The following is a 14283-nucleotide window of genomic DNA, read 5'->3' as shown; positions in this document are numbered from 1 at the left end:
AACTCTGACCAGCTTCTCTGTCCCTGCTGAAGAAAAGCATCTCCATAACATGATGCTGACACCACCAGGTTTCATGGTAGGATGGTGTGTTCAGGGGGATGTGCAGTGTTAGTTTTCTGTCACACATAGCATTTTGCTTTTAGGTCAAAAATGTATGTTTTGGCAACATCTGACCAGAGCACCTTCTTCCACAAGATTGCAGTGTCCCCCACATGGCTTTTTGCAATCAGCAAACGGGACTTCTTATTGCTTTCTTTTAACAATGGCTTTCTTCTTGCCACTCTTCCATAAAGGTCAGATTTGTGGAGTGCATGACTAATAGTTGTTCTGTGGACAGATTCTACCACCTGAGCTGTGGATCTCTGCAGCTCCTCTAGTTACCATGGGCCTCTTGGCTGCTGCTCTGAATATTGCTCTCCTTGCCCGGCCTGTCCATTTAGGTGGATTGCTATGTCTTGGTCGCTTTGCAGTTTTGCCATACTCTTTCCATTTTAGGATGATGAATTGAACAGTGCACCCCTGATGTTCAAAGCTTGGGATACTTTTTATAACCTAACCATGCTTTAACCTTCTCCACAACTTTATCCCTGACCTGTCTGGTGTGTTCCTTGGCCTTCATCATGCTGTTTGTTCACTAAGGTTCTCTAACAAACCTCTGAGACCTTCACAGGACAGCTATATTTATAATGAGATAAAATAACACACAGGTGGACTCTATTTACTAATTAGGTGACTTCTGAAGGCAATTGATTCCACTAGATTTTAGGTAGGGGTATCAGAGTAAAGGGGGCTGAATACAAATGCTCGTCACACTTTTTAGATATTTGTAAAAAAAAAAAAAATGTGAAAACCATTTATCATTTTCCTTCCACTTCACAATTATGTGCCATTTTGTGTTGGTCTATAACATAAAATCCCAATGAAATACATTTATATTTTAGGTTGTAACATGACAAAATGTGGAAAATTTCAAGGGGCATGAATACTTTTTCAAGGCACTGTATCTTCCTTTCCATACAGGATAAATATTTCCTTTATAATTCTTGTGGGGAGAAGCTTTTTACAATTCCCAGTTTTTTTTTTGTTTTTTTCTTGCATTAACTTGCATAAACCACGTTCTTACAGAAATCATCCATTATCAATGTTAACAATAAGTGTTTTATTAGTATGTACAGTTGTGCAAAAGTGTACACAAAAACATAACAGCAGTTGTTTTGCACATATCAGTGTCCTATAGGAAAAGGCTGCTACTAGACGTTAGCCAAATTATCATTTTAAGATTTTTTCCATTTGTTTAATAACAGTTGCATATGACAAATATATATTCATTTGCACATTCAAAATAATTGTATACGCAAAGCTGGAATAACGTATGTGCATTAAAGATTGAAAAGTTTTATCCAGGAAAGTTAACAGGTCTAATCTGCTATGTGCATGTTAAGTGTATCTCCATCCATTGACAAATTACATTTGGTTTCAGCTAAGCTTTTTCTTAAAGCAGGCACTAACACCAAACAGCTTTTTTTTTCTACAATGCTAGAAACAAAAATCTTAGACCCCCTTCACACGGGCGCATTGTTTTGCAGGATCCGCTTGCTCAGCAGGGGGGATCGCTCCGCTGATCCCCCCGAGCGGGCGGATGACAGGTCCGTAGCTGCTCACTGTGCAGGGCAGAGACGGACACAGTCCCAATCTCCTCTATAGGAAGTTCATGTGAACACTGTCCGTTTTCATCCGATCATATCCGATCCGCCAGACAGATGAAAAATAGGACTAACATCCATCTGGATTTTTCAGACAGGATCGGATCGTATAGTGGCAGGAGTCAGTGGACATGTCACAGTTGACATCCGCTGCTCCATAGGGGTGAATAGAGTCCAATCAGGTCTGCCTGGAAAACTGACAGGCATACCTGATTGGACAGACCGTGTGAAAGGGCCCTTATTGTTTTTAATTATTTACTGCTTACTCTTTCACCCAACGAAGCCAATAATTACCAGGTAGCAAGTGGATTTTAGCTGCATCTGGAATCACTGGACTGGACACTTACCTATCATGATCATATATGTACATAATCTACTCAATATTAGGTCAGTGGTCATGGTATGGTTTATTGGTTTAAAAAGAAGCAATGGCTGTTCCCCACTTACATCAGATAGTAAGGTCCTGGATGCACAATGAATAAATATCTAATAAATATTTGTAGTAGTAGGACACATACAGGCATTCAAAAGGAGCATACAGACACAGACAAATTTGTTTGAACCCTTACATCTCAATGAAACATCCATTCCTCAAAAAAAAAAAAAATGATGAAAATAAAATCAATTGGTTCATGCACGGATGTCTTTTGTATGTCAGAGCAAAATGAAGGTGTGGAAAAAATATAAAATTATAGCTTACTCTACAAAGATTTACCAAAATGGCCCAGACAGATTTGTTGTTACCCCTACAATAGAATATAAATAAATAGATCTTAATGATATTTCAAACTAACCATAGAATACGTCTTGTAATCAGTCAGTCCACCTATTGCAATGGAGAAAAGTAGTCACTCTGCTGTTTGATATCATCATATGTACCATACTAAACATGGGCCAAAAAAAGTAAATGAGAAAGCAGTCTGAGGAAAATATTAGACCAGCATGTCAAAGACAAAGGTGATGAAACCATCTCCAAGTAGCTTCATGTTCCTGTGACTACAGCTGCAAATATTAACCACTTCAGCTCCGGAATGTTTTACCCCCTTAATGACCAGGCCATTTTTTGCGATTCGGCACTGCGTTATTTTAACGAGAAATTGCATGGTCGCGCATCGCTGTACCCAAATACAATTGATGTTCTTTTTTTTCCCCACAAATAGAGCTTTCTTTTGGTGGTATTTGATCACCTCTGCGGTTTTTAGATTTTGCGCTATAAACAAAATAATAGCGACAATTTTGAAAAAAAAAAAAACAATATTTTTTACTTTCTGCTATAAAACATTCCCAGTAAAAAAAAATTAAAAATTATTTTTTTTTTTAAAAAAAATATTTTTTTTTTTATTAGTTTAGGCCAATTTGTATTCTGCTACATATTTTTGGTAAAAAAAAATCCCAAAAAGCGTTTAATTGGTTTGCACAAAAGTTATAGTGTTCACAAACAACGGGATAGATGTTAGGACTTTTTTTTTTTGTTATTAGTATTGCCAGCGATCAGCAATTTTTAGCGGGACTGCGACATTGCGGCGGACATATTGGACCCCTAACTGACATCTTTGAGACTTTTTGGGGACCAGTGACATTAATGCAGTGATCAGTGATACAAATATGCACTGTTACTGTATAAATTACACTGGCAGGGAAGGGGTAAACACTGGGGGTGATCAAAGGGGTTAATGTATGCCTAACAATGCGTACTGACTGTGGGGGGAGCTTAGCTGAAACTCCTAATCTCTCTCGGCCTGTGTGACAGAAGACCCGCCTGCTTTGTTTATATAAGCAGGCCGGTCTTCGGTCAGTTTCTCTGATGATCGCGGGAGACCGGTGGCGATCGCCGCCGCTCCTCCCACGGCCCGCCTCCTGCTGTGTCTAATCACAGCGGGAGTGTGGCTCCAGTGCCGCCGCCGAGTCCAAATGCACAAAATCACATAGATATACGTGATTTTGCACAGCCGAGCCGCCCTGCCACAGTATATCTGCGGTGGGTGATCGGCAACTGGTTAATGTTATGGGAATATAGCAAACTTCCCTGGGCTATGCAACAAGTGGGTAAATACCCCTGGCTGAACAGAATAATGAACACCAGTCTACAAAGGGGAGACAAAAAGCCAAGGAAAACTTCCAAAGATAGAAGCTGAACAACAAGGCTAAGAGTAAGATCACTTTTTGAGCGACAGTGGGCTCAAAGGAAAAACACTCAGGATGCTACTGTTGCAAGAAAAAACAAACAAGCCATGATGCTTTTGTGAGAATGTCCTTTGGGCAGAAAAAACATACTGAATCTTTCTTACAAGTCACATAAGCTCTATGTTCATAGATGAAAAAAAAAAAAAAAAGTTTCAAAGAAAAGCACACTGTACCTACTGTAAAACATGGAGGAGGTTTGGTCATGTATTAGAACGGCTTTGCTGCATCTGGAACAGGATGCCATTAATCTGTTCAGGGCACAATGAAATCTCAAATCCTGTCAAGAAATTCTGGAGTAAAATGTACTGCCTAGTGTCAGACAGCTCTGTGTGAGTTGCAGGTTATATGTTAGAGACCCACATACAGCTAAAAGCACTCAAGAATGGCTAAGAACAAAACATTTGACTATTCTGAATGGGGCTTCTAAGAGCCCTCAACTGAATCCTATCATCTATGGCACGTGTCAAACACAAGACCTGTGGGCCAAATACGGCAATCCAGGCCATTTCTCGTGGCCCTCCCACCTCTCCTGCTCCAACCCTCCTCTGGTTCCCTCCAGACCCTGTATTTTCTACTTTCCAGCAATGTCTCCAGCTTCTTCACAGCGGCAGCACAAGGTAGGAGAGGGTGGGGGAACCAATTTCTGATGGTGGAGAGGCTCTCAAAGTCTTATGTAAGGGTAGGGGATGCTCTGGACATCTAGTCTTACAGATACAACTGTTCCAATCATAATGCTGATGAGCCTCATGATTAAATTTAATTGAGTTTGACACCCCTGATCTATGGGAAGAGCTGCAACATGGAGTCCAAGAAAATGACCCTTCAAAGCTGATATAGCTGGAGCAGTTTGCTCAAGAAGTGAGGGCTAAACCACTTTTTGGCAGGTTCAGATGTCTCAGAACAGCTACAGACTACACTTGCTTCCAGTAATTGCCTCTAAAGAAAAAAAAAGTAGGATAAAGGATATTTTTGCCCATGCCATTTTGTTTTATTTCTTAATATTTTCTATTGAATCAAAAAGCAAAGTCGGATTTTATAAAAAATGTAACAATGATGCATGTCAATTACATTGTAAGTTTCAAGTTATTTTAGAGAAATTTCCAGGTTCATTTTTTCCTCCAAGAGTAACAACAAATTTGCCCAGTTGTATGTCATCCAAGAAGGCTTTCATTCACTGATGTTTGGGTGGGTCACAATCTACTTTTATCAAGGCCTTAATAAAGGTGACCTACAGGTATATTAGTGAATCAAAGCCTTTTTAGCTCCTTTAAATTATTTTAGGTGCCCTACTACAAGTATATTTTATAATACTGCCAGCATCAGAAAAATGTAGCTCATGTTGCATGTATATTTACGTTCATTTGTTTGAACCTGCACCTCTTTTTCTATAATCATATACAGTATACAAATACATACAATGAATGTGTGTACATAAAGCATAAAGTAACAGGATTGCTGGATAACAGCCTTTACCTTCCAAGTGACCCCTTTTATTGCATCAGAAGGGACACTGTGAAAAAGGACCTCCCCACGTGACTGTAGTCAGCCACTCCAGCAGCAAGGACTGCATTTTAAGAGGCAGGGGAAGGGAAAGTAGACTGTTTCTTTTGTCAAAGTGATACCTTTTAGTGGGTAAATAACATTTTTAACAAATACGAGCTTTTGGGGTTCTAAAGCTTCTTCAAGTATTACAACAGATCAAAAGCTGAAAATGCCAAAATATGTGGCAGGGCAGCTCTGGTAGTATAACTGGGCAAGGGCAGAGCATTTATTCTGTTAAGAGGCTACCTACAATGTCTGGTTTACAACAAAAATGTTATGTGCCCTGAATAAGAAAGGTACAGGTACAATATGAAGAGAGAAAGAGAGAATATCTAGCTAAGCATTGCTAAAATTTGCATATCATTTTTGCGCTTGGAAATTTACCAAATACACTCTCCGGCCACTTTATTAGGTACACCTTGCTAGTACCCGGTTGGTCCCCCTTTTACCTTCAGAACTGCCTTAATTATTCGTGGCATAGATTCAACAAGGTGTTGGAAATATTACTCAGAGATTTTGGTCCATATTGACATGATAGCATCATGTAGTTGCTGCAGATTTGTTGGCTGCACATCCATGATGCAAATCTCTCATTCCACCACATCTCAAAGGTGCTCTATTGGATTGAGATCTTGTGACTGTGGAGGCCATTGGAGTACTGTGAACTCATTGTCATGTTCAAGAAACCAGTTTTAGATGCTTTGTGATATGATGCATTATCCTGCTGGAAGTATCCATCATAAGATGGGTATACTGTAGTCATAAAGCGATGGACATGGTCAGAAACAATACTCAAGTAGGCCATGGCATTTAAACCATGCTCAATTGGTACAAAGGGGCCCAAAGTGTGAAAGTGTGCCAAGAAAATATCCCCCCCCCCTACACTACCAGCCAGAACTGTTGATACAAGGCAGGATGGATCCATGCTTTTATGTTGTTTAAGCCAGACCCTGCCATCTGAATGTTGCAGCTGAAATCAAGGGCAGGCAACGTTTGTCTAATCTTCTTTTGTCCAATTTTGGTGAGCTCGGACGCATTGTAGCCTCAGTTTCCTGTTCTTAGCTGACAGGAGTGGCACCCAGTGTGGTCTTCTGCTGATGTAGCCCATCTGATCAAGGTTCGATGTGTTGTGCGTTCAGAGATGGTATTCTGCATACCTTGGTTAAAACAAGTGGTTATTTGAGTTATTGTTGCCTTTCTATCATCTCAAACCAGTCTGCCCATTCTCCTCTGACCTCAACAAGGCAAGGCAGTTATGTTCACACAACGCCGCTCACTGGATATTTTCTCTTTTTCTGACCATTCTCTGTAAACCCTAGAGATGGTTGTGCGAAAATCCCAGTAGATCAGCATTTTTTTTTTCTTAAATACTCAGTTTGAGCTACAGCAAGTTTTCTTCACCATGCCTAGATGCCTAAATGCATTGAGTTGCTGCCATGTGATTGGCTAATTAGCAATTTGTTTTACCAAGCAATTGAACAGGTGTACCAAAAAAAGTGGCCGGTGAGTGTAGGTTTCCAGACTCTTTTAAAGAGATTAAAAAAATAAATTAATATCTAGAATGTTTGGGTCTCCATTAGAGATTTTACAAATTTTCTTCATTTCCCAAAAATAAAAATAACACATTTATTTAAAATCTTCATTTTTCCTGCATGAAAATATTATTTAACTATTGAAAGCCTCTTTCTCGTGAAACAGTATCCTTATTTTATGTGGACCTCGAATGATGGCTCATTTTTCTGATCTGTTCAGTAATCACCTAACAGAAACTTAATGTTGCCATCAGCCAGAAGGCATTCTGTGCATATAAAATATGTGATAAATTCAGTAGATTTGTGCTAATAAAACTTTAAGTGAATTTTTAAAAATGTGATTAGCCAGTAAAAGTGTGGTACTAAAAATATTTGCATGCATTATGATTTTGTGAAATACTAGCTTTACAATTGTGTTCTGAGTTTGCACATGTGCATGACTTTATCACTTTTGTGCAATTGTTTTCTGTACTTTTAATTTTATTTTTTCTTCAAAAACACCTTGATAACTCAAAACACCTTGATAACTCATTTACAGGTTACACACTTGAATATGTCGTGGTTAGTCACAAAGCAGCTGTTGTCTAGTAGTTTATAAATACTATCAATTTGGTTGATCAATTTCAGAACAACGAAGCCTTACAATAAATGTGAAGAAGAACAGTTCGTACTCCTATTTTGTTTCAATATTTGAGTATTAGAAAAAAGGAAAGAATTATTGGAGGAATAGGGGTAGCACAGTTGTACTTGCAGATACACAGTATGTATTTTTTTTTAATCATAAAACCCTGTAGTTTAAAGTGAATGTACCCTGTAAAAGTCTAAGTTGGATGTAGAAAAGGGATACGTTTAATTTTTGCATGAATCTGTGATTTCTAATTTTTGCATGAATCTGTGAATTCTGAATACAATGTAAAAAGTGTATGTTGGAATAAAAGCATGCACAGTTTGATTTGATTATTAATATGTCTGATCTGTACTATAGCCATATCTGAGGCACTGCTTACTTGCGAACCCATGGTATGAATGTGAGCCGCTCAGGCTGCTAGGAAATGTCCTGTGCCTGCTGCTTTGAGTGCTGGCTTGGAAGGAGCCCTCCCACGCTCCAGACAATGGCAGATAAGAGCAGAAGATCCCGGGAGCCGCACATCAAAACAAGACCTGCTGTGAGTAGACAAGTGGCAGTCTCAGCCTGGACCCCTGTCAGGCCACGCCCCTCAACATATTTCACTCCGCCCACTGGAGCTTACACATGAGACAGCTCCAGTTGGCGAAGTAAAATGTGCTGGGGGCATAGCCTGGCAGGGGTGCAGGCCCAGACTGCCACTTGTCTACACACAGCAGGTCTTGTTCTGATGTGCGGCACCCAGGATCTTCTGCTCTCATCTGTCATTGCACTGCTTACCTAGTATGAAAAAACGATTTATATAGATTCCATCACTGAAATGTATTTAAAATGTTGCCAGATTCAAAATGTATTAGTAGCACAAGGAAACACCCCATAATATGAGCTTGTCGTCCTTGCTTTAATATAAAGCTACACAGTAAAGTTCATGAGGCTTTTGTGTGCCATCTAACAGGAACACTTTTTCTTACTTATAACAACCGGTCAGCTTCCAACAATTTTCTGCCGTGCAGGATTACAGATTAAACAAGAATTCTGACTGGTTGCTACCGGTATCACAAATTTACTGCAGGAATATCTCTCATTAAGCAGCCCTCTCCCATTTATTCAGATCACAGAATACGCTTATTCATCAGAAAGTGCATTTAGAAGATTTACTTCTGTTCTGATGTGTTACTTAAAAAAAAAAACCAGAACAAGAGAAATACAGGTTTGTGAATTGAGCATATACTGTTGAGAGCTATCCATATGCATTCATGAAAATTGGTCTTAGGTTAACCATACATGTGAGGATTGGATATTAATTGACAAATAACTAGGCCTTATTCACCTGGTATTAACTATTCTGTACATTTCATCAGGCAGTATAGTGCAGTTCTTTACATAGCAGCAAGGATTAGGAGCCCAATGTGCACATGCTGTAGTGGGAGGAGGGGGTCATAGACTCCTAGCAAGTGTGACTGGGCCATTATAGTTTCCGTTGTAAAAAAAACATTAACTGCAGCATGAAAATGTGAACCAGCCATATAGGAAAGAATGCAATTTCTACTTAAAATGCATTCTTATACAGTACTTTGCTGCGGACTAGACTTTGCTTATAATTAAATGTTGAAATCTGATATCTGGTCACTTTTAAAGCTTATTGCTCTTTGTGAAGTGCTATGAAATAAAACCCAGCCCATTATCTGGCTTAAACTGCTTTTTAATATGCATGAGCGGCATTCACTTTGAAATGGACCTTTCATTTTCATTGCTGGTGACCAAATACAAGCTATATGCAAGCCAGCTAGAGCACGAGTATTCATAAGCATAAGCTGCCTAAAGCTTCAGAGGTCCCCATGGGCAGTGTGCCTTCAGTTACAGGTCCAATTAAAAAACGGTTAGGATCAATACAATGAGAATGACATTAAATACAGCACAGTAATGGATGCTATTTTTTAGCAAAATAATAAAGGGAGCACGTGAAAAGGGAATTACAAATTTCATCAAGAATGCGTTTGCAGCTCAGCACCCTCTAGCAACCCTGTAGTTGCCCTCAACTGGTCCTAAGACAGCTGGTCATTGAAGGCCTTGGGAAAGGCCAATACCATCAGTCAGCAGAAGTGCCCCTGTACAGCAATTTCCCTATTATAAAGAAAAATGCCAGATGACCATCTAAGAATACTAATTGTCTGCTTGTCTCTGGCTTTAGTTCTTTCTGAGTCACCGATCTGTAGCATGCAGACCAGAAAGTCAGGAGAAATAAGCAATGGCAGTTTCCTCTTCTTAAGGGTTTAATGAAATTAGGAAAACAGCATTAATTGTGATGCAACACTAAATTTATGTTTAAAACCTCTTTTACAAAATTAGAATCTTTTTCATAGAGATATGTGATGCTAAAAGCAGTGCCCTCCAATTGATATTAGTGCCAATATGTATCTTCACTTTATGCAAGAACAGCACAATTACTTAAAACACCTTGGTACCAACCACAAAGATATGCATCAATCACATATGTAAGTTTGTGCACACAAATGCCACAATGCAAAGCTACAGCATTATACTGCTTATTTATAAAACTGTCAGTTCAAATAGCCTTTTGCAGATATATTCACAGATAATCTATTACGTTTTCCAGTAAATCGAATCTATAAAGTGCTTGTTAAACTTTTTCCAAAAGCCAACTAAATAATGGACTTGGCATGTTTGAGGACATCTCTGAACTTTCACAGTACTGAACAACGGCTTGGAAGAGGTCACCAGTTTTCCAGCCTTTTTCTTGGATTCGTCTGTAAAGCTGAGGAAAGAAAATGGATGAGTGTGAGGACATATTAAACCCAAATGCATGCTAGGCTAAGGTTTTTCGTGCAGAGATGATCTACAATGTTTTCTCTTTTTTTATTGTTAAGATAAATATTTTGAAATAGAAACCTTTACAATCTAGTGGTTTGTGGGTTTTTAAGCAGGGTAAAAACAGGAAATTTTGAACAAAAAGGTAATAAGTTGGCTACCGCACCCTGATACCACACATAGAAACACAAGCCTAATTATTGATGTGGATTTTCCTATTGTGGCAAAGTGTGGTTTTTTTGGGTTCTGCTCCACCTTCAACCAAAACAGTTTTTCTATTTAGGAATTAGCATTTCGCACTATGGTCTGTTTCACAAAGTAAATGTCTCAAATATGATTTATTTATTTTCACAGACCTATTTGAATTCACTGCTTCCAAACTGGCACAAGCAAGCAACACGTAATAGCGGCAGTTAAGGTCAGTGGTTAGGTAAGAAAATCTTCAGAACACATCTATCTGCAAAGGGCTGCAAACACAATTATCTGTAAAGTGTATGGATTTATGTAGGATAAATTTACAACAGGAAAGTAAGAATTATTTATAGTTATAATTTATACACTATCATTTCTAAAGCTAAAGCATGTGGGAAGATCATCACTATGTTGCAAAGTAGATTTAAAAATCATTTTAAATGATGATACTAAAATTGTCAGATTATGAGCCATGAAAAGCAATGCTTTTGGAACAAGAAAATGGTTAAAATATAAATGCAGGCTAATACCTTCTTTCCTTCTGAAAATGCTAGTTGCCTGTCTGCCATACTGACCTTCTTGTTTAAATCATTTTGATTCACAAAGTCAGAAAAAGTATACAGAAAAAGGCTTCCCTTTTCTCCAACTTTCCTTTCCTGAAAATGTGCTTTGAGTCAGTGTCTCAATCTCAATAAAAAGCCAGAAGGGTCTGACCAGAAAGTAGCAATGGTAGCCCGGTAGTTCTCCGGTGATAGAATTACATTATTTAATATTGCAGAAGGCTTGATTGAACCTATGTAAAGTCTGGAGCTCCCACGACTGCTTTATGCTCAGACACTGAAAGTAATATTTGTGCTCAGATACTGCAAATGATTATTCAACACTGCCACATCTGCATGCATGTAGTAATATTGTAACACAAATGCAGGGGATGGCAGACTTGGGCAGGCTTCGTTTTGTAATTAGCGATCTCCAATAAGTCAGTAGTTGACAAAAACATTTACTAAAAATCTGCAGTCGGGGGAACACAATGTATAATCTTCAAATCCCAAATTAACGGTTGTGAATCCAAGTTGTCGTAAATAACCGTGTTACAATATTCTGAAAGCAAAACATGACTTAAGGGCTAGGTTCACACTTGTGTGACCTGTGTTCTGCTTTCATTTCAAAGGGCAACAACGGAAATGCGGGTAAAGTCGTCCTGGACCCTTTTAAAAAAAAAAAACAAACAAGCTGCAGTACTATTCGGTTTTATGCAGGCACAAATGTGAAGATTTTCTGATGCATGAGGGTGCCAGAGTTCCTTTAAGAATGGCACCTCCTGTGGTCTCCGAGAGGGACCGTCTATCTGTTTACCTAAAAAAAATGGTTACATGCCGGAGAGGGTTCCTTTAATGGCACTTACGAGGAGAGTTGTCCTACTTTTGGCACCCCCTCATTGAGGAACTTTATACTGACTTAATCTCCTACATGGACACGGACAGATGTGTTGAATTGTTCGTTCTTGTTTTGTTCGTTGTTGCTTGATATTTACATCTGTCATGTTCCTCATGTGTGACTTTTGTGACGCCTGCATCCGGCTGTTCTCAATAAAAGTTTATCTTTTCAAAAAAAAGAATGGCACCTCCTCACAACTGCTAAAGAGTATTGCGTTTTGCCTGTGTTTAGGAGCAATTCTGCAAGAACTACCAACCCGCAATTGCGTGAACCCAGTCTAAATAGGCAAAGCATATCTAAACGTAAGAAAAAAAATACACTTTAGGCTTGGTTCCCATTTGTGCCGGTGGTTCCCGCTGCAGGTCTGCACCTGTTCCTGAAGCCTCAAAAAGCGATGGATGTGTGTCATTATCCTAATGGCATGTCGCACACTCTGAAAATCGCACCCACACTGGAAACCACATTGCATTTGTGGTTCGGTGTGCGAGCTGCGATTTAAAAAATGCTGCAGGGAGCTTTGCCTTGCGTTTTAGGTGGCACGGCAGCCTATTCAAATGAATGGGCTGCCGTGTCTGCCCAAAATGCAGCTCGCAAAGCGCATATTGTGTGAACCCAGCTTTATGCAGGATACTAGTCCTTGGATGTGCTTGCTGCATTCATTTTCTTTTTTAGGCTTTTATCCCCCTGCCAGTTAAAACAATTCCTGAAAAATTGTATACGACTGGATAAATTATATTTGCTCTCCTGCTCACAGTGAGAAAGGGATCTAAACATAAGGCTCCAAATATTGTTCTGAAGGAGCCAGAGGAGGTTGATGAATATGGCTGGATAAGAATGCTGCTCGTCTTGTTAGTACCTCCTCTGAAAACAAGAACTCCTCCCAACTACAAGACAACAACATGAAGACTTGTCCGAAGACGACTATTCCAAACTATTCAAGCTATTTTGGCAAAATGTTCTTCTCCTCTAAAATGTTGTTCCCATAGCAGCAAATTAGAATTTTCCTACCTAACAATAGATCAAACCGGATTCTTGACTATGGGCAACAAATCCACTTTCTTTTCAATTTTCTTTTCTCCAATTTTGTTTTATAAATAACCACTACAAATAAAAGTTACCACTAACAGCATGTATTTCTTTCTAAATACATGTGCATTTTACAAGCAGCAGAGATGTGCATCTATTGTATGGAAAATAAAGATTAACTTACAAGTAAAAGTTCTTTTATGGCATTCTCAGGAAAGCAGAGCTCCAATATATCACACTCCGAGGCAGCAATCCATTGCAATATTGTTCTCAACTGTGATTCAACTGTATTTGGTCCCATCTCAAGATTTCTAATTAGCAGAATCTTGCACTGTTTTTCAACAACTGAAAAGGAAAAAAATGGATTATAGTTATCAAAAGAAAGAAATAGGCGCTGCATTTAATCTTATGATTGAACAATTGCAATGAAACATGCTCATGGATAAATAAATAGCCCTACAAAGATGCATTTTTTTTCCTTTGCAATGTCACTGTTCTCTAAAAGTGGCAGTTTTATTGTATTCACATTGTGCATTCAAACTAAACACAGACTGTTCTCTTGATTAAAAAAAAACACAGACTGTAATACAAGTGGAGTACATATAAGTAGACATAGTATCTTGTGCATACAAAAGTGCATGTTCTTACTTTTAGATGCACTGTCCAAATAAATATGTTGCTGCAAATGCTTCCTAGTGCACCCATGTCCAAGGGGAGTATGTTTGTAGCATACACAAAATTGAACTGTAGCTATCTGAAGGAAACAGCTGGACTAGCGTATTTCTTTATTTTTTTTTTTCCTTGGAAAATGTCATCTCCATTTTGTTTTCCCTTTTCTTACTCTATTTTTTTTCATAATTGGCTTTTGTCAAGCTGACCCGCTGCAGACTGGTTATCTAGGCACTGATCTAGGAGGGATCCAGTAAAAACACGCTCCATTCACTTACACCCACTACATGCTCTGTAAATGTAACCAGAGATGTGGGATGTGCTGTGGCTAGACTCGTCTAAAACTAGCTTTACAAGTAAGTTTCTCTTACCCAGCCTGTGGTAAACGAGAGAAATCTAAATCTAAATTTCCCCATCCACACTAAACAGTATCAATGAAGGAATCTTCCTTGTTGGCCATTGTATTAACATTTCCCATCCGTTGTTTGTACCTTTGCATCCTCAGATGGAAGTGGTCGTACCAGGAAAATGGCTACAGCTGCAG

The 14283-nt window shown here is 38.9% G+C and overlaps 1 protein-coding gene across 1 annotated transcript in view; it reads right to left on the bottom strand.

The window, feature by feature from the left end:
* Window positions 1–9160: 9160 nt before the first annotated feature.
* AKAP11 (A-kinase anchoring protein 11) overlaps window positions 9161–14283 on the bottom strand; it is a 189068-nt gene continuing 183945 nt past the window's right edge. Inside the window, exons 11-12 of the mRNA XM_082244878.1 lie at window positions 13255–13415; window positions 9161–10362 (exon numbers count right to left, since the gene is read on the bottom strand). Of these exons, the coding sequence (XP_082101004.1) occupies window positions 10228–10362; window positions 13255–13415 (296 nt within the window). The 3' untranslated portion in view covers window positions 9161–10227. The remainder of the gene's footprint in view (window positions 10363–13254; window positions 13416–14283) is intronic.

This window comes from Pelophylax lessonae (genome assembly GCF_965119305.1).
Source record: "Pelophylax lessonae genome assembly, chromosome: 2".
NCBI lineage: Eukaryota > Metazoa > Chordata > Amphibia > Anura > Ranidae > Pelophylax > Pelophylax lessonae.
Note: the sequence above shows the minus strand (reverse complement) of the source record. Positions and strands in the feature narration are given on the sequence as shown.